Raw genomic sequence first — 21,239 nt, 5'->3', positions numbered from 1 at the left:
TTCTAAGCAATAGTCCATTGTGGTTTCAGCAAACCTATGAGGAAGCTGAGAAGGGCTTTGACGAGTCTGTGGCGAAAGAAAAGGGGGTGAACCGGGACGACCGAATTCATGGTGCCTTACTGATCCTCAATGAACTGGTGCGGATTAGCAGCATGGAAGGAGAGGTGAGTCCTTCATTTGAAGAAGTGGGGGGGGGGGAATGTCGTTGTAAGACATTCCTGTCTTTCAGCGTGGACTAAAAACCTTGAAATAAATACTGACTTGCACAGCCATGTGAATGTATCCAGCTAGATTTAGTTGCTCAGAGTAGAACCCCATGAGCCGCAGAAAGATACGTGATTAGATTTGTGCTTCTATGCCAGGGGTCGGCAACCTTAAAGAGTCACAAACGTCCTAACCGGAAGCCCTCCATTCAATTCTGGAGCCGACTGGATAGTCCGGTTTCCCCGCACCATAGAGTCTTCTCCTAGCACGGCGTCCCTTTTCCTCTGCTGACCGGAAGTCCAGTTGCCCCACCATAGAGTCTCCCCTAACGCAGCATCCCTTTTTCCTCTACCTGTCCTCACCGAAAGTCCTATCAATTGTGGAGCCGACCAATGACAGGGAGCCGCAGCAGAGGGATGAAAGAGCCAAATGTGGCTCCAGAGCCACATGCGGCTCCAGAGAGAACCCCTGTTCTATGCCGCCATTGTTTCCATATGGCAAAATAAATCGTTGCCCGACAGAATTGGAACAATTGAACAGCTGCCGCCCTTAAAGGCTACAAGTGGATGTAATAAGCAGTTGCTCCCATTCCACAAGGCTGCCCTTCTCTATTTCCAATCCTGAGGCAGCAGCCTGCCCTACTGCTCGTCCTGCCCCTCCCCGCCCCCATCTTAACCCTCTGGTTTTTTCCATTTAGCGTCTTAGGGAAGAGATGGAAGAAATCACCCAGCAGCAGCTGGTGCATGACAAATACTGCAAGGATCTTTTGGGCTTCGGCACTAAACCCCGTCACGTCACCCCTTTCTCCAGCTTCCAGTCGGTGCAGCCCCAACAGTGCAACGCCTTGATCGGACTTCTGGGCTTCAGCCCCCACCCAGGAATCCTGGGATTTGGGACGTTACCAGTCCCGGCCAAGTCAACCTTGGTGGAGAGCCGATGCTGCCGAGAGTTAATGGAGGAGAAGTTTGACCAGGTGTGAATTTTTCCCCTTCCCAACGGCAAGTGCCTTTTCGAGAGCATCCAGAAAGTCCTGATAAAAGGCAGTCAGTGATTTGAATTTTTTTTTTTTTGAGGCAGAGCAAAGGTGCAAATCCAGATAATGGTGTGCGTGTGTGTGTGTGTGTGTGTGTGTGAAATTCCTCTTAGCACCAACTCCTTTGAAAACTGATTTTCAACTATCTCTTGCTGGGACATAGAAAAGCAAACCAAAGTGCATTTTTGCATTTGGATGAGATGTTACTGCTGGCAGATACTGCCTTATAAAAAGAATTGCGCAAGAACCGCGTTTATCTAATACTGCCGATTTAACATCCTTTCTGGGAATCTTTCGAGTATCTTCTGTAAAAAGGAAACACTTTTATCGCTAGCTGATAACCCGGCGCTGCCCAGGTATTTATTTATCCCGATCCTTCTTCCGTGAACGTCGTCGCAATTTCTAACGTTGGATTTTCCCCCTTACCAGAGGGACAACCCCTTGTGGAGTACTGTTAAGCTGTTACCATGGCAACTCCACAGCGCTGCACAATAGAAACCATCTTATGGCAGTACGGTAGAAGCCATTTTAAGGCACAACTGGCTGTATCTTAACAGAATATGCACCCTGAGAGGTGTTAGGGGCGTCTCACCCCCACAGTATTTGTTTCCAGAGAGTAAGTCATCTGTGTACTAAGTTTGGTTAAAATTGCTCGAGGTGCTCCAGAGTTACGGCAGTACAGTAGAAGCCATTGTAAGGCACAACAGGCTGTATCTTAACAGAACACACACCCCGAGGGGTGTTAGGGATGTCTTATCCCCACAGTATTTGTTTCCAGAGAGTAAGTCATCTGTGTACTAAGTTGGGTTGAAATTGCTCGAGGCGTTCCAGAGTTATGATCTCTCTCTCTCTCTCTCTCTCACACACACACACACACACACACACACACACACACACACACACACTTTATATGTATAGATTTTAAAAGAGAAAATGCTTGAGAAAGCTTCTCCTTTTGTCTCGTTCCCTTTCAAGCTCTTCTATCTGTCCACAGCTGTTATTTGAAGTGGCTTCCTTCTTGTTTTGCGGGCGCTGCCTCAGCTATTTAATGGAACCTCTTTCACTTTGAAGGTGTGCTATTGGGTCCTGAAGTGCCGAAGCATCAAGAATACTTTGATTCAAATGACTGTCCTCAGCTTATTGCCGCGCCTAGCTGCTTTCCGCCCTTCCGCTTTCACAGGTAAAGAGCAGGGATTGAGGTTGGTACTTGGGAATGAATGAGACACCAGAAAGATTTCATTTGTTTTTGTGTAGCATTCCCCCCCCCCCCCCCCTGTGGAGGATATATAGAAGTATAGAGAAGAAAATGTGCCTCTACTGTAGATTGTTTTTTTTTCCTCCTCTGGGTAAGAGCAGGGGGGTCTCCAACCTTGGCACCTTTTAAGGTTTGTGGACTTCAACTCCCAGAATTCCTCAGACAGCGAAGCTCTGGAACTCTGGGAGTTGAAGTCCACAAGTCTTAAAATTGCCAAGGTTGGAGACCCCTGATGCAGAGCATAGGGGGAAATGAGGTACGTTCAACTGGATGGCATGTCACTAAGCGGTTGCAAGAATTTGAGGTCCTCTCTGCCAGCACCCGAGAGCTGTGATGGCCCAGTGGTTAGACTGCAGTATTGCAGGCTAATTCTGCCCACAGCCAGGAGTTCAGTCCTTGCTGGCTCAAGGTTAACTCAGCCTTCCATCCTTCCCAGGTTGGTAAAATAAGGACCCAGATTGTTGGGGGAGGTGGGCAATATGTTAACTCTTTAAACCACTTACAGAGGGCTATAAAGCATCGTAAAACGGTGTATAAGTCTAAGAGCTATTTCTATTTCTAATTAGTTTAATCCAGGAAGCCATTAAACACCTCCTTCTCCAGATTCTTACAGTCTTAGAGGAATGACCTCTTGGACACTTATGAACCTCTTGGACACATTCATCACTAATTACCTAGTTGGTACTCTGCATTTTTTTTGTTTTTGGAGCATGTTTGAATCCTCTGGATTAGCAATCCGTGTTTTCTTTTTTTTTTTAATTGAAAAAGTTTTATACAAACAGATTTTTTCCCTTTTTTACCCCCCCTCCATACAATGTAAATCACATACACATACTATGTCCCCTCCCCTCCCCCCAACTTAAAAAATTTCTCATTCAAATATTGTACCAAATACTGTACCCCTTCCCCTCCCCCCATCTTAAGATAAATACTCATTCAGATATTGTACCCCTCACCACCCAATCATAATATAAGTTTCTCTTAGAGCAGCAATAGCCCATTAATCCCATCTTCTAAAGTAATTAACCATATATAAATCATGATATAAATTTCTCTTAAAGTAACAATATTTCATTAATCCCATCTTCTAATTTATTCATACATATATATTGCCCCACCCTCCACCCTAACCCTTCCCCACCTCCCACTCAAACCCACCCCCCCTGACTTCCGCCATACACCACTCTAACAATTCCAAGCATCCCATGTATTATTTACTCTGATCATCTATCAGTCTAAACATTCTTAACTAAAGGCTGCGTAGTACTTCCTAGTCTGATATTTATTCTGTACGTAATCAATCCATTTTACCCATTCCTGTGTATACTTCTCCTGCTTCTGGCCTTTTAAAAAGGCTGAATTTTTTGCCATCCGTGTTTTCTTAACGAAAGTTTGTGGTTTTTATTCTTCCTCCTCTGTTGCTGTTGGCTGACCAGCCGACAATTACCTCCCTGATACCATGAGCCACGTCTTGAGCTGCGTGAAGAAGGAAAAGGAGCGGACGGCTGCTTTCCAAGCGCTGGGCTTGCTCTCGGTGGCTGTGCGGTCAGAGTTCCAGGTTTACCTGCCCAAGGTTCTTGAAATTATCAAGGGAGCCCTTCCGTTGAAGGACTTTACCCACAAGTAAGTGACTTTGCGAAGTTTTCAGGATTGTGAAATCCATTTTAGTGGGAAGGTCAGCCCTTTGTCGGTGGAAACGATTCCAGACTCTTTTGAGCATTAACGAACCATTGGGATGGTTAATTAACCCGAACGGATGTTCGCTCTCATTTTGGGCGAAGTTGAAAGTCATCAAAAAGAGATTCCGTCAGAGCTTTAAGGTTCTCCCCAGCCCAGAGCCCATTGCCCCAAACAAGCTGCCTCCTACATCAGGTCTTTGGGTGTTGAAGCTCACGAGGTCACAGTCACAGCTATTTTTCCACCCCTCTCACCTGTAAACTTCCCGTCAGGTGGGGCGAGAATTGCTCTAGGGCGAAGTGTATGAAGGTTTGGGCTTGCTTAAACGAATGTAATCCATGCCTCCTTAGGAGACAGAAATCCGTGCAGGTGGACGCCACTGTTTTTACCTGCATCAGCATGCTGGCACGAGCAATGGGTCCCTCTATTCAGCAAGACATCAAGGAACTTCTGGAACCCATGTTGGCTGTGGGGCTGAGGTAGGTCTTGCGTTCTCTCCAGCCGCCTCCTTGTCTTTGGCTTTGGGCTTGCATTTATCTCTCTGAATCACCAGGCGTTGTTCCACTTTCATGATAGCTGAAAGCAGCCTCATGTTCAGTTGTGTAACAAACAGTGTAACGTATGAGCAGCTGCTAGGTTTTCTTTTTCTGGGGGGGGGGGGGGGGGTGTTGCTTTAGTACCTAGAAAACACTTGAGATTCGAAGCACTTTCTGTTCTGGCCGAAGCTTTCCAGGAGCATGAAGCCAATTCCTGATCCTGACAAAAAAACCCTTTTATTAATTGACTGTGAATTCTGCTCCTTCGTGTCCAGCAAAGTCTTTCAAGGGAGGATTTATGGTCACTTCTCTGGCTTGGAGAGCTGCCAGGCTGAGATCTGCAAAACCTGGCCAGGAGTTTTGGAGAAGCAATAAAGCAAATAATAGTCTCCTGCAAACTCCACTCCCCTTTTTTCATCTTTTATTCGTTCTGGGAAGGGCCATTCATTGTCCCCCTGTGGCCTTACTCCCAAGTCGACCCCTGTTCTTTAGCTGTTCCCTTTGTCTGGCCACTCTGTGCATGCACACACTGGGAACAGGCTCCAGCTGTTCTTCTGCCCCACTGATGTCCGACTCTGAAGGCAGCTGATAACTTGTCAGACGGCCCTGGCCCCCTCTCTGCCTCCGACACAGAGCCCTCATCAGAGCCTTCCCCAGACTCCAGGACTGGCCCATCTTCCTCCCCAACCTCCTCACTGTCCGAATCTGCTACCAGCTCCTCTGGCCACCGGTGGGCCTCAACACTTTCTTGCCTGGGAATTGGGTTTCTTCACAGGCCTTGGACCAAAATCCACTGCATGTTTCCCCCTGCTGAAATAATAAGATGATCTTTATTGTCACTTTTTCCATGAACACGCTGGCACACATTAAAAAAGAAATTCTGATGCCCGCATATACACATTCATGCATACATATTTACTGTATGTATAGAAGCCGTAGTGGAGCAGTGGTTAGAATGCAGTAGCACAGGCTACTTCCACTGACTGTGGGCTGCCAGCAATTCGGCAATTCGATTCTCACTAGGCTCAAGGTTGACTCAGCCTTCCGTCCTTCCGAGGTAGGTAAAACGAGGGCCCAGATTGTTGTGGGGGGCAAGAGGCTGACTCTGTAAATCTTTTCGAGAGGGCGGTGAAGCATTGTGAAGCAATATATAAGTCTAAGTGCTAGTGCTATATATATCAGACACACACACACACACACACACACTCCATTTTGAACACATAGTGAAAAAAGAGTCTTGAGTGTTAACACGGTTGATACTTTAAGGTACAAAACTATATTAGAACCTGGATGTTCTGCTTTGGATCCTCCCAGAAGGTAACAAGAAAAACCTGTCATGGAGAGGAAGTGTAGTGTCCTTGACAATACCTGTGAACCAGTGGTGGGTTTCAAATTTTTTTGGAACCTCTTCTGTAGGGGTGGCCTACTTTGTGGTAGTGGCTTGCCGGCCATGTGACTGGGTGGGAGTGGCTTGCCAGCCATGTGACTGAGTGGGAGTGGCTTGGCAGCCATGTGACTGGGTGGGCGTGGCCAACTTGTAAAATGTGGTGAAACTCACTGAACAACGCTCTTGCTTAGCAACCAAAATGTTGGCTCAGAAACTCTGGCATTTGAAGCACGCAAGTCTTAAAGCCCTTGCACCCCTAATCTTTTAGAAAAAAACCCCCCAGGGGTGTTCAAACTTGACAGCTTTAAGACTTGTGGACTTCAACTCCCAGAATTCCTCCTCCAGTCATGTTGGCTCAGGAACTCTGGCATTGAAATGTGCAAGTCTTAAAGCTGTCAAGTTACAAGACCCTCGCACCCCTAACCCTTTAGAAAAAAAAAGCCCAGTGGTGTTCAAAGTTGACAGCTTTAAGACTTGTGGACTTCAACTCCTAGAATTCCTCCTCCAGTCATGTTGGCTCAGGAACTCTGGCATTGAAGTGTGCAAGTCTTAAAGCTGTCAAGTTACAAGACCCTTGCGCCCCTAATCTTTTAGAAAAAAAAACCCCAGGGGTGTTCAAACTTGACAGCTTTAAGACTTGTGGACTTCAACTCCCAGAATTCCTCCTCCAGTCATGTTGGCTCAGGAACTCTGGCATTGAAGTGTGCAAGTCTTAAAGCTGTCAAGTTACAAGACCCTTGCGCCCCTAATCCTTTAGAAAAAATAACCCCAGGGGTGCTCAAAGTTGACAGCTTTAAGACTTGTGGACTTCAACTCCCAGAATTCCTCCTCTCGCTCTTCATCCTGACGATGTGCGGACGGGTGGGGGGCGGGGGGAGCTGGAACCGGTTCTAAACAGCACTGTAGATTTGTGGAACCTCTTCTATAGAAGAGGTTAGAACTGGCAGGAGCCCACCCCTGCTGTGAACCCTGGTCAAGCATTGCTTACATGCCGTGACCCGAATAGAAAGAAATGAACATCCGATAATCTTTTGCGCTGTCCTCACCACTCTCTGCTCAGCCTTCCTATCCGAAACAGTAATGCCTCCAAACCATAGAGTAATACAACGTCTAGGCAAGGATCTGGAAAGGCTGGCAAGCCCCAACTAACAGTTGATCAACGGTCCTCTGTATCTTGTCCTCAGCCCTGCCCTGACAGCTGTCCTGTACGACCTGAGTCGCCAGATCCCACAGCTGAAGAAAGAGATCCAGGATGGGTTACTGAAGATGCTTTCCCTTGTGCTGATGCATCGCCCGCTGCGCCACCCTGGTATGCCGAAAGGGCTCTCCCACCAGCTGGCTTCACCCAGCCTCACCAACATTCCCGAGGCCAACGACGTGGCCAGCATCACTCTCGCCCTCCGCACCCTGGGCAGCTTTGAGTTTGAAGGTAAGCACGACGGAGAAGGAGGCAAGCGGACATCCGACAGAGAAAGCCCGGGTAAGAGAACCGGCCAAACCTCCCCATTCTCTCTTTTTGCCCCCTTCCTTTAGGGCATTCGTTGACTCAGTTCGTCCGGCACTGCGCGGATCACTTCCTCAACAGCGAGCACAAGGAAGTGCGGATGGAAGCAGCCCGGACGTGTTCCCGCTTACTCACGCCTTCCATCCACCTGATCAGCGGGCACGCCCATGTGGTCAGCCAGACCGCCGTCCAGGTGGTGGCCGATGTCCTCAGCAAACTCTTGGTGGTTGGGATCACAGACCCTGGTAAGCATCAGGAGCCAGGGAAGAGGGTGCTTCTGGGCAAAGGATGTAACCACTCAATGGTCTCTTCCTGGGGAAGGGGATGCCCTTCTAGGAGAATTGGCATAATAGAATTTTATTTCTTGCTATCCGCAATGAAGATAGTAGCTGATGATGAGAAATGCCTCCAGCTGCTAGAGATCACCCGATATAAGTAGTCGTCAACTTACAACTGTTAGTTTAGTGACAACAGCACTGAAAAAGTAACTTACAGTCACACTTACAACATCCAATGAGCCATGGTGGCATAGTGGTTAGAGTGCAGTACTGTAGGCTACTTCTGCTGACTGCCAGCTGCCTGCAATTTGGCAGTTCGAATCTCACCAGGCTCAAGGTTGACTCAGCCTTCCATCTTTCCGAGGTCAGTCAAATGCGGACCCAAATTGTTGGGGGCAAGAGGCTGACTTTGTAAACTGCTTAGAGAGGGCTGTAACGCCCTGTAAAACGGTATACAAGTGCTAAATACTGTTGCTATCCCATTGGTGACATGATCAAAAGTCAAACACTTGGCAACTGACTCGTATTTATTACTGTTGCTCTGTCCCGGGCTCACCTGATCGGATTTGCGACTTTCTGACAAAGTCGATGGGGATTCACTTAACAACGGTGCGATGAACTTTACAACTGCAGCCATTCACGTAACAATCGTGGCAAGGAAGGTCGTAACCTGGAGCAAAGTTCTGTCTTGCTTAGCAACAGAAAGTTTGGCCTCCATTGTGGCTGTCATTCGAGGACTACCTGTAGCCCAAGGAGATAGTGCTGGTTCAAGCCAAGGTTCAGTGGACTTGATCATATTGCCCCGTGCTTGGGCTATCCTTTTTTCCCCAAGCATCTGCTGTACGAATCTACCCTCTCCAGACCCCGACATACGGTACTGCGTGCTGGCATCCTTAGACGAGCGCTTCGATGCCCACCTGGCCCAGGCGGAGAACTTGCAGGCACTTTTCGTTGCTCTGAACGACCAGGTGTTTGAAATCCGCGAGTTGGCCATTTGCACCGTGGGCCGGCTGAGCAGCATGAATCCGGCTTTCGTCATGCCATTCCTCCGGAAAATGCTAATTCAGGTAATGGTGTCAGTGGAGGTACCGAGCCAAACCCTCTCTGCCCTGACGATGCCCCAAAATGTCACTTAAAAGTAGCTCAGAGGTGAAAAGGGGCTGTTTTGGTTTTTATTTTTATTTTTGTCTTTGCAAACAGGCCGTTAGCCCCGATGTTATACGTACAGTTCTGGGTTTTCGGAAGTTCTCCCTATTTTTATTTATTTCATACTAGACGATAACCCAGTGTTGTCCGGGTATTTATTTATAGGGGGGAAATATCCGGACCAAACCTAATTTCTAGTGTTGGCTTTTCCCTCTTACCAGAGGGAGATCCCTTGTGGAGTACTGGGAAGTCGTTACCATGGCAACCCCATTGCGCTGCCCGGTAGAAGCCATTTTACGGCAGTACAGTAGACACCATTTTAAGGCAAAACAGGCTATATCTTAGCAGAACAGGTGTTAGCGATGTCTTACTCCCCCACAGTATTTTTTTTCCAGAGAGTAAGTCATTGTGTAACCAAATTTGGTTGAAATTGCTCGAGGTGTTCCAGTTATGCCCCGAAGCAGAAATTATAGAAAATGGGAAGGAATTCTGGATACATTAAAATGGGAGAGAATTCTGGATACATTAATATCCACTAATGGATTAGTATTCTTGGTGGCGCAGCAGCTAGAATGCAGCATTGCAGGCGGACTCTGCCTACTGCCAGGAATTCGATCCTCACTGGCCCGAGGTTGACTCAGCCTTCCGTCCTTCCGAGGTTGGTAAAACAAGGACCCTTCCGAGGATGGTAAAACGAGGACGATAGGCTGACTCTGTAAACCACTTAAAGGGGTCTGTAAAGCACCATGAAGCGGTATATAAGTCTAAGGGCTCCTGCTAATAAGTAGTGATAAGTAACAGGTGTAGAAAATTCAGAGGAGCCTTTTTTTGGCTCTTGGAGGAATAAGGACATCCAATTCACACCCATCAGCCTTTCAAGTCTGAGCTGAAATTCTTTTCTCTCTTCTCTTGCCATTAACCTGGAACCGTCCCCTTCTCTCTTCCAGATCCTGACCGAGCTGGAGCACAGTGGCGTGGGCAGAATCAAAGAGCAGAGTGCCAGGATGCTGGGACACTTGGTCTCCAATGCCCCCCGGCTCATTCGCCCCTATATGGAACCCATCCTCAAGGTAAGGCAGCCGTGGAGTATGGGGCTGACTTTCTGAATCTCCAAATGCATCCCTTCGTTACTGCAGCCGCCTTCCCTTTGCCCTCCGGTCATCAGGGGGCTCTCTTCTGCCAGCCCCCATGTTGAAAGGAAGATGGATTTATTTATGGCTTCCCATCCCTCTCCTCCCGAGCTTAAAATGCCCTTTCCTCAATAGGATGAGAAAGGAAGGCGTACAAGTAGCCCCGAGTTACAAGAGTTCATTTAGTGAGTGTTAAGTAATTAAGCTCCCTGTTAGAAGAGCGAGTATGCAGAGAAGCGTAATGAGAGCGATATGGAATAACACGCACAAACCAGCATACAGAGACACTGAATAGTATAAAAATATAGTAGTTTACTATGTAGAAATATAGAGGTATTCAGAGTCCAGTTAACAGTCCAAGTCATACACGGTTCAGTCATTGAGTTATCAAAATAGTCAGTCTAACACACAAAAATATAGCTAACAGTAGCAAACCACAATACCTCACTATACACCGACCAGCGTCTAACAAACAGAGAGATCTAACAACCATTCTGGCTCCCTCTTATGGCTGCTTGAGGTAATAAGCCAATTACATCTGTTAAGCATTTAAAGCAGTGCTTCTCAATTATTTTCTGTCATGCCCCCCCTAGGAAGAAGAAAACATTTCGCGCCCCCCCCCGCGCGACTGTAAATAGTATCATTTGTCTATAAAATTGTTATAAGTACACCTCTGTATAACATAGCACACCGGTCTTTCCTCGTCTCCCACCGTAGTCACATGCTTTCTTTCCTCTTTCCCTCTTACTTGTCTATCCTTCCTTCCACCCTCCCTTCCTCCTTCCCTTCCTTCCTGCCTCCCTTCCAGTTCCCTCCTTCCTCTTTCCCCCTGCCTGCCTGCCTTCTTTCCCTCCTGCTTATCTATGCTTTCTTCCTTCCTTGCACCTCCCTCCCTTCTGCCTGCCTGCCTTCTTTCCTCTTTCCCTATCCTCCTATCCTTCCTTTCTCCCTCCCTCCTTCCCTGCCTCCCTTCCAGTTCCCTCCTTCCTCTTTCCCCCTGCCTGCCTGCCTTCTTTCCCTCCTGCTTATCTATGCTTTCTTCCTTCCTTGCGCCTCCCTCCCTTCTGCCTGCCTGCCTTCTTTCCTCTTTCCCTATCCTCCTATCCTTCCTTTCTCCCTCCCTCCTTCCCTGCCTCCCTTCCAGTTCCATTCTTCCCTCCTTCCTTCTGCCTCCTTCCTGCCTGCTTGCCTTCTTTCCTCTTTCCCTCCGGCGTGTCTGCTTTTCTTTCCTTCCTTCCACCTCCCTTCTGCCCTTCTTCCCTCCCTCCCTGCCAGCAGCTCCTCCAGCATCCCAGCTGGAAGCAGCAGCACAACAGTCGCCGTTACCAGGGGCGAAGGGGTGGCGGTGGCAAGATCGGGCGACCGCCGCCCCTTCGTCCCTTCCCCAACAGCGGCTGTTGCGCTTCCGCTTCCAGACGGAATGCTGGCGGTAGAGCTGCTGGCGGGGAGGCGAGCTACGCGGTGGCGAAGATGGGCGGTCCCATGCTTCCCTCCCTCCCACCCCCGCCCGAGCAGGCTTCTTGCACAGCTCCAGCCCGCGGCTCCAATGAAAATCCACAGTCCGAAGTGCTGCCACTTCCAGACGGGATATATTATGCCTCGCCCACGCCTTCGCCGCTGTTGCACCCAGATGGAAAGGGAGCCTTCGCGCCCCCCTTTATGGAGCCTCGCGCCCCCCCAGGGGGGCGCGCCCCACTATTTGAGAACCGCTGATTTAAAGTAACAGTAAAGTAATCATAGCTTATATACATTGCCAAGCCAAGCCTAGGGTTACATCCCTAACAGTGACCGTTCAGGGTTACATCCCTAACAGTGACCGTTCAAAGTTACCGACGGCACTGAAAAATGTGACTTGGGACCGTTTTTTCCCCACTTAACAACCGTTTGCAGCCTCCTCATAATCACATGATCAAAATTCAGATGCTCGGCACCCGACTCATATTTATGATGGTTGGAGGGTCCCTGGGGTCATCGATCCTCTTTTTGTGACCCTCTGACGAGCACCTTCAACGGGGAATCCAGATTCAGTTAACAACCCGGTTGCTAACTTATCAGCTGCAATGATTCACTTAACAACGGAGGCGAGAAAGGACCGCAAGCTGGGGCAAAACTCACTTCACAAATGCCACACTGAACAACAGAATGGTTGTGGTCTTCCAAGTCTTAAGGAGTGCCTGTAATTTATCTGACCCCTTTTTTTTTCCTTGTCATTTTTGCCATTGGTTCTGTGCCATTCGACAGGCGTTGATCGTGAAGCTAAAAGACCCAGATCCTGATCCAAACCCTGGTGTGATCAATAACGTCTTGGCTACCATCGGTGAACTGGCCCAGGTTAGTTGTGCTGGTCCTCTTTCAGCAGCTGCTGAAAGGGGCGAGTCCCTTCCTTCCCACTGCAGCATTCATTCGCCATCGTTCTGCCCTTTGCGTTCCGGACTCTGCTGTTTTTCACATCTGGATTTTCTCCCCCCCCCCCCCAAAAAAAAATAGGTGAGTGGGCTGGAGATGCGAAAGTGGGTGGATGAGCTTTTCATCATCATCATGGACATGCTCCAGGACTCCTCCTTGCTCGCCAAAAGACAGGTGAGTGGCTCGAAGAGGCCCACCTCCTTGGACCTGAGAAATTGTCACCCCCTCCCACACACACAGACTTTTGATGTCGGGGATGATCTGCTCTGCTTAGGAGCCCCCTTGAGACTGGAGGGAACTTCAAGGCCGATTCTTTCCCCCTGGGCTGAATAACAGAGTTGGGAAGGGCACCCGGAGGCTTCAGCTGGTCCAGAATGCGGCCGCGCGGGTTGTCATGGGGGTACCTAGGTGCTCCCATGTTACACCCCTTTTAGGCGGCCTGCACTGGTTGCTGGTTGTTTTCCGGGTGCGATTCAAGGTACTAATTATGACCTTTAAAGCGCTCCATGGCTTAGGCCCAGGGTACCTGCGAGACCACCTACTGTCACCAGTAGCCTCCCACCGTCCAGTACGATCCCACAGAGTTGGCCTCCTCAGGGTGCCATCAGCCAGTCAGTGTCGGCTAGCGACCCCCAGGGGGAGAGCCTTCTCTGTGGGAGCGCCTTCCCTCTGGAATGAGCTCCCTCCGGAGCTTCGCATAATCCCCGACCTCCGGTCCTTCCGACGCGTCCTAAAAAGTTGGCTTTTCCAGCAAGCCGGCCTGGCCTGTTAATTTTATCTCATTTTTTAAATGTTAGTGTTATATTAATTGGGTTTGTTTTTTGGATTGTTTCGAATTTCCTTTTAACTTTTGTACTATGTGTTTTTTAATGCTGTACGCCACCCTGAGTCCTTTGGGAGAAGGGCGGCATATAAATCCAATAAAACAAACAAACAAACTAACAAGGGACCTTGGAGGTCTTCTAGTCCACCTCCCTGCTCAAGTAGACGCCCCATACCATTTCAGACAGATGGCTATCCAATCTCTTCTCAAAAACCACAACTTCTGGAGGCAAGCCATTCCACAGGTTAATTCTTCTCACTGTCAGGAAATTTCTCTTTAGTTCTAGGTTGCTTCTTTCCTTGGTTAGTTTCCAACCATTGTTTCTTACCTTTGGAAAATAGCTTGACCCCTCCCCTCCCCTTCTTTGGGGCAGCCCCTGAAATATCGGAAGACTGCTATCACTTCTCCCCTAGTCCTTCTTTCCTTTAAACTAGACATACCCAGTTCCTGCAACCGTTTTTCATACGTTTTAGCCATGTTGCTCTCTTGAAATGGGCAATATCGCTGTTCACTTGTTGTGAAAGTTTGGTTCTGTTTGTGCGTTGTTATTTTAAAATTAAACCACTTTTGTGTAGAAATAAAATGGGCGTCTGCTAGAGAAAGCTGACATGCTTTTTTACTTCTCTGCTGGCCAATGAGGCCAAGCAGCTGGCCAACTATTTAGATGGGGCTGAAATCCTGTTTTCTTCGGTGGTGGATCACTTTCACAGGTGGCTTTATGGACCCTGGGACAGCTGGTAGCCAGCACTGGCTACGTGGTGGAACCTTATCGGAAGTATCCAACTCTCCTTGAGGTGCTGCTGAACTTCTTGAAAACAGAGCAAAACCAGGGTACCCGAAGAGAGGTAGGACTCTGCTCTCTTGGCTTGGCATGCTGAGAGGGGAGGAGGAGCTTTGGAAAGCTCCTTCAAATGTGTCAAGTGAAGGTGGATTTGCTTTATTCATCTTTTCATGCCTGCGAGAAAAGAGGGGCTTAGTGCAGGCATGTCCAAAGTGCGGCCCGGGGGCCAAATGCGGCCCTTTTTAAAATTTCAAGCGGCCCGCAGCCTCTTCTCCCCACCGGAGTTATTTGTTTAGTCTTTCATAAAATACCGTATTTTTCGGCGTATAAAGATGCATCTTTTTCCCCTCAAAAAAGAGGCTAAAAATCTGGGTGCATCTTATACACTGAATACAGCATTTTTTGCCTCCCAAAACTCTGCCCCCTTCACCAAAATGGCTGTGCATAGCCTTTAGGAGGTTTTCAGAGTGCTCCTGGGGGCTGTGGAGGGCATAAATGAGCAAAAAAAGGGCCATTTTTTGCTCAACTTTGCCCCCCCCCCAGCCCCCAGGAGCACTCTAAAAGTCTCTTAAGGGCTATTCATGCCCTTTAAAAAAAGGCCCGTTTTCACGAAAAATGGGCCGTTTTGAGGAGAGTGCAAAAACTTTTTTTTAAATTTGCCTCTTCAAAATCTTGGTGCGTCTTATACTCCGAAAAATACGGTAGTTAATTCGCATTTAATGTTAAGGGTTCAAAGAATGTCAGGCTGAATGATCGGCCCCACACATTTTCACCTCACCAAATCTGGCCCTCCTTGCAAAAAGTCTATTGCATATTTGGACACCCCTGGCTTAGTGTGATCCTTTATCAGGAGAAAGTGTGCCCAGGGAAACCACTTATGCAAACCAAACCTTCAAACTTACGTTGGTTTTTATCCCCATTTTTACTGTTAGGCTATTCGTGTCCTTGGCCTCCTGGGAGCTCTGGATCCATATAAACATAAGGTCAACATTGGTATGATAGACCAGTCCAGGGATGCTTCGGCTGTCAGCCTCTCAGAATCTAAATCCAGCCAAGATTCTTGTAAGTGAACCGAGGAATGAACGTTCTGAGTCGGCCTCTCGTCCAAAAAAAAAGTCGTGTTATTTAGTAGTCCACTTTTTAAAAAATCAGAAATTTGCTCACTTGAGCTTGGGTAGCGATAGCAATAGACTTGTATACCACTTTACAGATAAGCAGTTGACAGAGTCAGCATATCACCCCCCCCCCAACAATCTGGGTCCTCATTTGACCCACCTCGGAAGGATGGAAGGCTGAGTCACCCTTGAGCCAGTCAGGCTCGAACTGCTGGCAGTCGGCAGAATTCGCCTGCAATACCGCATTCTAACCACAAGGAAGGAAGGAAGGAAGGAAGATAGCAATAGCACTTAGACTTATATACCGCTTTACATACTTTACAGCTAAGCGGTTTATAGAGTTATTTTACCGCCCTCGGAAGGATGTAAGGCTGAATCAACCTTGAGCTGGTCAAGCTCGAACTGCTGGCAGTCAGAAGAATTAGCTTGCAATACCACATTCTAACCACAAGGAAGGGAGGGAGGGAGGGAGGGAGGGAAGGAAGGAAGGAAGGAAGGAAGGAAGGAAGGAAGGAAGGAAGGAAGGAAGGAAGGAAGGAAGGAATAGCACTTAGACTTACATACCGCTTTACAGTACTTTACAGCTAAGCGGTTTACAGAGTTAGCCTATCGCCCTCAACAATCTAGGTCCTTATTTTACCAACCTTGGAAGGATGGAAGTCTGAGTCAACCTTGAGCTGGTGAAGCTCGAACTGCTGGCAGTCAGAAGAATTAGCTTGCAATACCACATTCTAACCAGAAGGAAGGGAGGGAGGGAGGGAGGGAGGGAGGGAGGGAAGGAAGGAAGGAAGGAAGGAAGGAAGGAAGGAAGGAAGGAAGGAAGGAAGGAAGGAATAGCCCTTAGACTTATATACCACTTCACAGTGCTTTTACAACAATCTGGGTCTTCATTTTACTGACCTCAGAAGGATGGAAGTCTGAGTCAACCTTGAGCCGGTCAGGATCGAACTCCTTGCAGTAGGCAGAGTCAGCCTGCAACACTGCATTCTAACCATTGTGCCAGCCTGGCTCTTCATGTGGTATTGGATGCTTAGAAACAAAACCATTGTATGACTAAATTGGATTATCGGAATCAAAATTTAAAACAAAGAACATTCAAGGCATCCAGTGGAATTGATGACTGGCTCCCTCCTTCTTAAGGTTCTTCTTGCATCTCAGATCCATAAAGTCATTACACACCAGTCCAGTTTCGGCCTGCTTTAGTCGTTGGTCACCTGTTGCGCTCTGCAGACATTGAACGGAAAGTCTTCTCCTTTCCAGCTGACTACAGCACCAGTGAGATGCTGGTTAATATGGGAAACCTCCCGCTGGACGAGTTCTATCCCGCCGTCTCCATGGTGGCGCTCATGAGGATCTTCCGGGACCAGTCCTTGTCCCATCACCACACCATGGTGGTCCAAGCCATCACCTTTATTTTCAAGTCCCTCGGCCTCAAGTGCGTGCAGTTCCTGCCTCAAGTGATGCCCACTTTCCTCAACGTCATTCGGGTTTGCGATGGCGCCATCCGGGAGGTGAGTGCACCCCTGCGAGGAGTGGGCTTCTCTTTCTCCTGTCCCCAGAAAGCAGAAATGGCTACAAACAGGCAAGAAAAAAAAATGAAAATGTGGCTCTTTTGAGAAGGGAGGGGACAGAATGTCATCCCCCCCCCTGTTAAGTAATTAAGCTCCCCATTAGGAGAGGGAGTATGCAGAGAAGCGTAATGAGAGTGATATGGAATAACACGCACAAACCAGCATACAGAGACACTGAATAGTATAAATATATAGTAGTTTACTATGTAGAAATATAGAAGTATTCAGAGTCCGATTAACAGTCCAAGTCATACACGGTTCAGTAATTTAGTTATCAAAATATTCACTCTAACACACAAAAATATAGCTAACAGTAGCAAACCACAATACCTCACTATACACCGACCAGCGTCTAACAGAGAGAGATCTAACAACCATTCTGGCTCCCTCTTATGGCTGCTTGAGGTAACAAGCCAATTTCATCTGTTAAGCATTTAAAGTAACAGTAAAGTAATCATAGCTTATATACATTGCCAAGCCAAGCCTAGGGTTACATCCCTAACAGTGACCGTTCAAAGTTACCGACGGCACTAAAAAATGTGACTTGGGACCGTTTTTTCCCACTTAACAACCGTTTGCAGGTATCAAAATATTCAGTCTAACACAAAGTATAGCTAAACAGTAGCAAACCACAATACCTCAAAAATACACCGACCAGCGTCTAACAAAACAGAGAGAGAGAGAGAGAGAGAGAGAGAGAGAGAGAGAGAGAGAGAGAGATCTAACAACCATTCTGGCTCCCTCTTATGGCTGCTTGAGGTAACAAGCCAGTTTCATCTCTGAATCATTTAAAGTAACAGTAAAGTAATCATAGCTTATATACATTGCCAAGGCAAGCCTAGGGTTACATCCCTAACACCTCCCCCCCCCCAATATTTTTTGAGTCTTTTCGCCGCCGGGAATTGTGTCATCGCTGGGGGTCAGCACCCCGGACAGCACTCCAGAGTTTGCGGGAGTTGGTAGAGTTGTTAAAGAGGATTCAGGTTAATATCAGGGTTCCATGTAACATCCCCAAAGAAAGAAGACTCCGAGGCTTGAATTTCCTCAAAGTTCCATTTTATTAGAGATGTCCTATTGGCACAGCTGGGAAAACCCAAATCTGAAAGTTTCCAGGTTTTCCCCACCCAGAAGAAAGTCCAAGTCCCTGCCCAGCACCCACAGGTCCATCCTACGGTCCAATCAGGCACCGTCCAAAACTGGAGATGCCTCCCTGTCACCTCATCGCAGCTGCGGGGCAAGGTGTCCTTGACTCTCTGAGAAAGGAATGTTATTTAGACCATATGTCTCCCATAGTCTATATAATCCCCCCTCCCGTTTCCCCACGGTAGAAAACGTGGCAGGCTTGAAGGCCCAAATGTAAAAGATGGCTTCCAGGTCTGACACAGAGGCTGGCTGAGTTATCTGTGCTGCCAGCGGGATGAAGAAGTGAGCGATCATTTCCATTCCCTTGGGGTTTTATTAAAAATTTATTTCTCTTGAAACATGGCGCAATGGCAACCATTCTCCTCTCCTTCATCCTAAAGCTGGCTGCCCTGTGACTTCCTTTTTAATGGCAAACACTCCCAGGTGGAATCCTTCTCGTGCCCAGAGAAATGATGCCTCTTTAGCGCAGTCCAGCTGTTCTTGGCGTGCTTTTGCCCAGTCGTTGTTCTCAAGTCTCTGCAACCCCTTTTGCCTTGTCCTCTTCAGAAGGGGAGAACGTGGCCTATCCCTACTGTAAGTAAGTTCTCCCAGTTCCCGGCCACTCTTGCTAATCTGCTACCCTTTAAGTCTCTTATTCTGCCCAGGGCTCACACATTCCGTGTTGCCCCAGGACACGGTCAACGAGACCTTGATGCAACTCCCCAAGAAGCCATTGTCCCCTGCAAAGGTCTATTGTGCTTCTCATCTTTGGTTGTTTGAAGGTGTAGGGACTTAAACTCCCAGAATCCCTGATGCCCACACCTCTTCAAACAGCCCAGGTTGAGAAACACTTGTTCATCAGTGAGTTTGTTGCAACCGCAGGTGGAGATCTGTAGGGCAAAGAGAGATGAACACCTCCTTCCTGGCCAGCCACTAGGTTGATACTGATAAACCCTGTTTATCTCTTGGATCAAACCTGGACTGCAACTGCAAGAGGCAGGATGCAGCCCAGGGAAAGAAAGGAAAAAACAAAACAAGAAAAAGGGATGGAGGGAGGGAGAGAAGAGGAGATAGAAGGAAGAGGGAGGGAAGGAAGGAAGAAGAGAAGGAAGAGGGAGAAAGGAAGGCAATAGAGAGGAAAGGAGGAAGGGAAGAGGAGAAGAAGGAAGGAAAGGGAAGGAAGGAAGGAAATCGAAGCAGAATCCATCCAGACTCGTCTTCAGCATCTACTGAAGACCTGGACCCCTGAATAACATCCTAGCTGGGGGCCATGGAATCCTTACAGAGCACAAGCTGTGCTCTGGGTGGGAGCCGTTCTAAAGAAGCTTTTGTAGACCCAACGTCTCCCAGAATGAAACCACTGAGTGGCTGCCGAAGCCCACATTTTGGCATCCCGACCTCTGTTGCTTGACCAGACCTGATGCACTTTGCCTACTGTCTTTAAAAATTTACAGGTAAAAGAAGATGGTGATAGTGTGCTGGGGAGAAGAGCCGAGGTGGGTACGCTTGGCATTTAAGTGCCCTAAAAAGGCACTTCCTGCATTGGCTACAAAGCTTCTCAAATTCCTAATCAAAGAATAAGAAGCGCTCCGGGCACCTTTTTTTGCTACTTCTTTTTCACAGCACTCTCTCACTAATCTCCCCCTTTCCCCTCCCGTGTCCTTTTCTCTCTCTCTGATCTCTTTTGCATTGTCAAGGTGGATGATCAAGTGGATCCCGATTTGCACCGGTCCCGTAAAATCTCTCTTGATCATTGGATTCTCAGCCTGAAACTTAACCGCCTCTCTTTTTTGCAAGCGGCCTCGGTTTTCTGCTGTCTCTTTTCCCAAGGAGGGTGCTGGGCACGCAGAGAGGGAAAGTTTACCGATGGCAGGGAAGAAGTTGTGTGTGTGTTTGAAGACATAGAGAGAGGGCAGGGACAGGCTTGGAAAGCAGGGTTGGAAAACTTTGGGGATCTTTTTCTTTCCGGTGTTTATGCTGGCATGCCTGAAACCTCTGGTGCTTGCCTGAATGCTTCGGAGTACTTCTCCCTGAGATGCCACACAGTGTTGGCAAGCCCTGGTTGTGAGCCGCTGAAATGAAATGTGTGCTCGGGGAGACAGCATGACACCGAAGCCAACGAGTACGTGAAGGGGAGGCGGGGTGAGGATCGAAAGCCCCTCAAAGTGCACCTGCCGTTTTTGCTCTTTCTCCCTTCCTAGTTCCTTTTCCAGCAGCTGGGAATGCTGGTGTCCTTTGTGAGAAGCCATATCCGACCTTACATGGATGAAATCGTGACGCTCATGAGAGTGAGTACCCCAGCTTTGAGCATTTCCAAGAAATTCCGACTCGCAGGAAATGTTTTAGAAGAGGGAGACGTAGGACTTCCTGGGCCTGAATTTCCTTTTGACATTAAGCAGCGCCTTATGTCGGTGGCTCGGTGGCTAAGACACTGAGCTTGTCGATCAGAAAAGGTTGGCAGTTTGGCGGTTCGAATCCCTAGTGCTGCGTAACGGAGTGAGGTCCTGCTACTTCAATGGTGAAAAGTGTAAGGTTCTACATTTAGGCAACAAAAATGGAATGCACAGGTACAGTATAGATGGTACCTTGCTCAGTAGTAGTAACTGTGAAAGGGATCTTGGAGTCTAGTGGACAACCATTTAAATAGGAGCCAGCCATGTGCAGCAGCTGCCAAAAAAGCCAACGCAGTCCTAGGCTGCATCAACAGAGGGATAGAATCCAGATCACGTGAAGTGTTAATACCACTTTATAAGGCCTGAGTAAGGCCACACTTGGAATCCTGCATTCAGTTTTGGTTGCCACAATGTAGAAAAGATGTGGAGACTCTAGAAAGAGTGCAGAGAAGAGCAACAAAGATGATTAGGGGACTGGAGACTAAAACATAGGAAGAACGGTTGTAGGAACTGGGGGTGTCTAGTTTAATAGAAAGAAGGACTAGGGGAGACATGATAGCAGTGTTCCAATATCTCAGGGGTTGCCACAAAGAAGAGGGAGTCAAGCTGTTCTCCAAGGCACCTGAGGGTAAAACAAGAAGCAATGGGTGGAAACTAATCAAGGAGAGAAGCAACTTAGAACTGAGGAGAAATTTTCTGACAGTTAGAACAATTAATCAGTGGAACAGAAGTTGCCTCCAGAAGTTGTGAATGCCCCAACACTGGAAGTCTTTAAGAAGATGTTGGATAGCCATCTGTCTGAAACGGTATAGGGTTTCCTGCCTAGGCAGGGGGTTGGACTAGAAGACCTCCAAGGTCCCTTCCAACTCTACTATTAT

At 48.0% G+C, this 21,239-nt stretch overlaps 1 protein-coding gene across 1 annotated transcript in view; it reads left to right on the top strand.

Moving 5' to 3' along the window:
• MTOR (mechanistic target of rapamycin kinase) overlaps positions 1 to 21,239 on the top strand; it is a 101,905-nt gene that overhangs the window by 6,033 nt on the left and 74,633 nt on the right. Inside the window, exons 6-21 of the mRNA XM_081955490.1 lie at positions 30 to 164; positions 902 to 1,177; positions 2,309 to 2,417; positions 3,929 to 4,115; positions 4,520 to 4,648; positions 7,277 to 7,521; positions 7,626 to 7,841; positions 8,736 to 8,941; positions 9,968 to 10,090; positions 12,392 to 12,481; positions 12,638 to 12,730; positions 14,090 to 14,224; positions 15,093 to 15,222; positions 16,536 to 16,786; positions 19,423 to 19,464; positions 20,170 to 20,256. Coding sequence (XP_081811616.1) covers positions 30 to 164; positions 902 to 1,177; positions 2,309 to 2,417; positions 3,929 to 4,115; positions 4,520 to 4,648; positions 7,277 to 7,521; positions 7,626 to 7,841; positions 8,736 to 8,941; positions 9,968 to 10,090; positions 12,392 to 12,481; positions 12,638 to 12,730; positions 14,090 to 14,224; positions 15,093 to 15,222; positions 16,536 to 16,786; positions 19,423 to 19,464; positions 20,170 to 20,256 — 2,454 coding nt within the window. The remainder of the gene's footprint in view (positions 1 to 29; positions 165 to 901; positions 1,178 to 2,308; positions 2,418 to 3,928; positions 4,116 to 4,519; positions 4,649 to 7,276; positions 7,522 to 7,625; positions 7,842 to 8,735; positions 8,942 to 9,967; positions 10,091 to 12,391; positions 12,482 to 12,637; positions 12,731 to 14,089; positions 14,225 to 15,092; positions 15,223 to 16,535; positions 16,787 to 19,422; positions 19,465 to 20,169; positions 20,257 to 21,239) is intronic.

Source organism: Natrix helvetica (genome assembly GCF_964273705.1).
Source record: "Natrix helvetica genome assembly, chromosome: 5".
NCBI classification, from domain to species: domain Eukaryota; kingdom Metazoa; phylum Chordata; class Lepidosauria; order Squamata; family Natricidae; genus Natrix; species Natrix helvetica.
The sequence above is the reverse complement of the archived record's forward strand: the minus strand, read 5'-3'. Positions and strand labels throughout refer to the sequence as shown.